Below are 2,919 nucleotides of genomic sequence, written 5' to 3' on the forward strand. Positions count from 1 at the left end.
CCTTAAAACTATGGTGTCCGGGGCATTCCGAACACTTGATTAATCCATCGGAATAATGGGTTCACTTTTCTGCCATTGTTCACTTAAATTCGAAAGTATTATCTCAAATAAAGAGTCATAACTCTCAATACTCGAACTTTGATCATTTAACCAAAAGAGTCTTGAATTTACCAGTTGAGCCATCCTTAAAGATCGAGCCGATTAAATTAATGTTTTAAAATATATCTTTGTCTAATACAACAAATGCACACATAACTTTGTGTGGGAATATGGTGCGTACAAGGCATTATTATAACACTCAATGAACATACTATTATCAGATTAGCCAAACACACAGGGGAAAACAGCTAAATTAGGTCTTATTTGAATCTGAAAAAATTTAGAGAAGAGAAAGAAAAAAAAAATACAATTTTACACACCATTTACATTTGATTTTTAAAAAATTTTAATACCGTAACAGCATGTATAGAATAAAACAATTTAATTATGCAATTCCATTAAATGATAGCTCATCATATGCAATTTTTTTTTTTTTGCAACATATATTTTTCTAAACATATTTTTTTAATGAATTTAAATATTAATATAAAATTTTGTAACTAACAAAATTTTAAACCTCCAAGTGAAGATTGAATGGCTGCATGAAAGTACACGCGTCACTCTGTGGCACACTGACTCCCCCTAACGTGGCAACAACCCACAAACCCAGCAAATTCTTCAACTCAGAAGATCATTATTTATGAACAAAATGCCCAAAAACAGAAGAAAAAAAAAACTCAATATAGGGAGAAACGATTTACACTTCACCAATTTTAAGCTTTTGGACTCTGAGTTACGTTCCAAAAATACGAATAGTTAAAAAAGACAAAAAAATAAAAAACAAAAAAGCATTTCTGGCTAGTCGTCTAGAAATTTGTATTTCGGAGAAGCTAGCTAGCTCCGGCGAGATGATCTGTGAATGGCTAAATATATATTTATCAAACGTCGACGGCGCAACCCGGAGCTCCGAGCAGAGGGACCGGACCCACAAGACCCGGCTTCAGACCCACCAATACATCACACCTCACGTAAACCCCATAATGCGCCGTCTTGATGGCTCCGGCCTTCCAACGCAGACTCCCCAGCAGCGCCACCCTCAGCCCCACCACCCCGTACGCCTGGTCCACCGCCAGCCCGTTGGCCACCTCCGCCGAAATCGGCACCGCCGAGCCCCCCAGCACTGGCGAAAGCGACACCGTGCAGTGCCTCCGGTGGTAGAGCGGCGGGAGCGCGGCGGAAGGAGTGATGGCCTGGTTCCGGTAGGAGACGAAGGCGGAGAGGCGGTCGTAGTAGATGGAGACGCGCCGGTTGGGGTTGCGGGTGAGGATCGTGAACTGCATGGTGGCGGAGATCATGGGCGGTGCGGAGGTGTTGAGGGCGTAGACGGCGGCGCCGACAACAATGAACTGGGGGCGGTGGGGGCGGTAGACAAGCCAGACAGTGAGGGCGGTGACGCCGGCGAGGAGGAGGAAGATGGTGAAAAAGGTGCAGACGCCGCGGCCGAGGGTAGGGGGGGAGTAGCCTGATCCGGAAGCCATGGCTATGTCTTAGGGAGGAACTTCGCTCATTTTGGGGTGGCTTGGGTTTCTGGTGCAGGGCTGTGCTCTTCTACCATGGAAGGAGCTTGGTTGAAGGGTATATATATGCCAATGAGAGAGAGAGAGAGAGGAGTGGGTGGTGAGCGTGGCAAGTGAAAAAGCGTGAGGGGTGAAGAAGGACGGAAGGAGAGAGTGGGACAAATGGCAAAATAAAGAGAAATAAAGTTTTGAGGGCTTTAATGGGAAAGTGCCTTACGGTTGCACTCTGGAATTTCCGTGGATAATAAAATATAATCACTTTTACTTTTTTATTTATTATTATTATTATTATTATTATTATTATTATTATTTTTTTTTTTTTTTTTGATTGAATGGAAGAAACTAGAAAGTGTAAAAAAGATGGGGAAAATATTGCAGGGAAGATAATTACAGCCTACTAAATTATGTAACTAATAGAAGAAAGTCTTTTGAAGTTTTAAAGAAAATGAGAATCAAATTAATTTATTCGGGTTGAGAAAGAAAAATTAGATACTCCGTTAGCAATGTTCTTGTAAAAAATTAAAAAAGAATTCTCAAATAATATCTAAGAGCATGAATTTTACTTTTTGAATTTGAATGTGAGAATTTAAATAAAATTTGATTTAATTTTGTATTGCACTTAGTGTAAATTCACATAAATTGAAGTCTAAAGCTTAAAAATTCAAACTCCTAAATATAAGGTTAATATAAAATTATGATAATTTTCAAGCCAGGTAAAAAAATTAGGATAAACTTGATGCATCTTTGATTGCAAGTGAGGGAGTAGACTATTTGTGGAAAAATAAAATCAAAAGCTTTGTATGCAAATTAGATTTGGAAAAGGTCTTTGATCCAACTGGAAATGCCTCTTCAACATCCTTAGAATCATGGGATTCGGAGAAAAATGGTGTAATTGGATAAATTGGTGCATCTCAACGGCCTCTTTCTCAATTTTGGTTAACGGTAGGGCAACCGGCTTCTTTAAGAACACAAGAGGATTGAGACAAGGCGATCCATTATCTCCTTTTCTTTTTTTTGTGGTCAAGGAAGCTCTTTCACAGATGATTTTCAAGGGTCTGGATAACAATCTATTGAAGGTGTCGGTCTTCACAATTCGTCTCAATCTACTACATTATCCCATCTCTTTTTTGTAGATGATACGTTGATTTTCTGCAGTAACACTGATTCTGAGTTCAGGAACTTAAAAGTCATACTCCTCTGTTTTGAAGCAATCGCGGGTCTAAATATAAATTTATCTAAGAGTTGCATTTTTCCTATAGGAAGAATAGAAGATGTAGAGAGGAAGGCTCTAATATTCTTAATT

The 2,919-nt window shown here is 39.3% G+C and overlaps 1 protein-coding gene across 1 annotated transcript; it reads right to left on the reverse strand.

Annotated features, from left to right (window-relative positions):
• Positions 1–761: 761 nt before the first annotated feature.
• LOC131162459 (NDR1/HIN1-like protein 12) lies at positions 762–1,735 on the reverse strand. Its single transcript, XM_058118957.1, has one exon. It carries the CDS (start codon positions 1,575–1,577, stop codon positions 978–980), a length of 600 nt encoding a protein of 199 aa, XP_057974940.1. The 5' UTR covers positions 1,578–1,735; the 3' UTR covers positions 762–977.
• Positions 1,736–2,919: the final 1,184 nt, after the last annotated feature.

The sequence above is a fragment of the Malania oleifera genome, chromosome 8 (assembly GCF_029873635.1).
Source record: "Malania oleifera isolate guangnan ecotype guangnan chromosome 8, ASM2987363v1, whole genome shotgun sequence".
NCBI classification, from domain to species: domain Eukaryota; kingdom Viridiplantae; phylum Streptophyta; class Magnoliopsida; order Santalales; family Ximeniaceae; genus Malania; species Malania oleifera.

Bases quoted from the DNA above. Each gene is read 5' to 3' on its own strand.
- LOC131162459 (XM_058118957.1), bottom strand. From the start codon at position 1,577: ATGGCTTCCGGATCAGGCTACTCCCCCCCTACCCTCGGCCGCGGCGTC.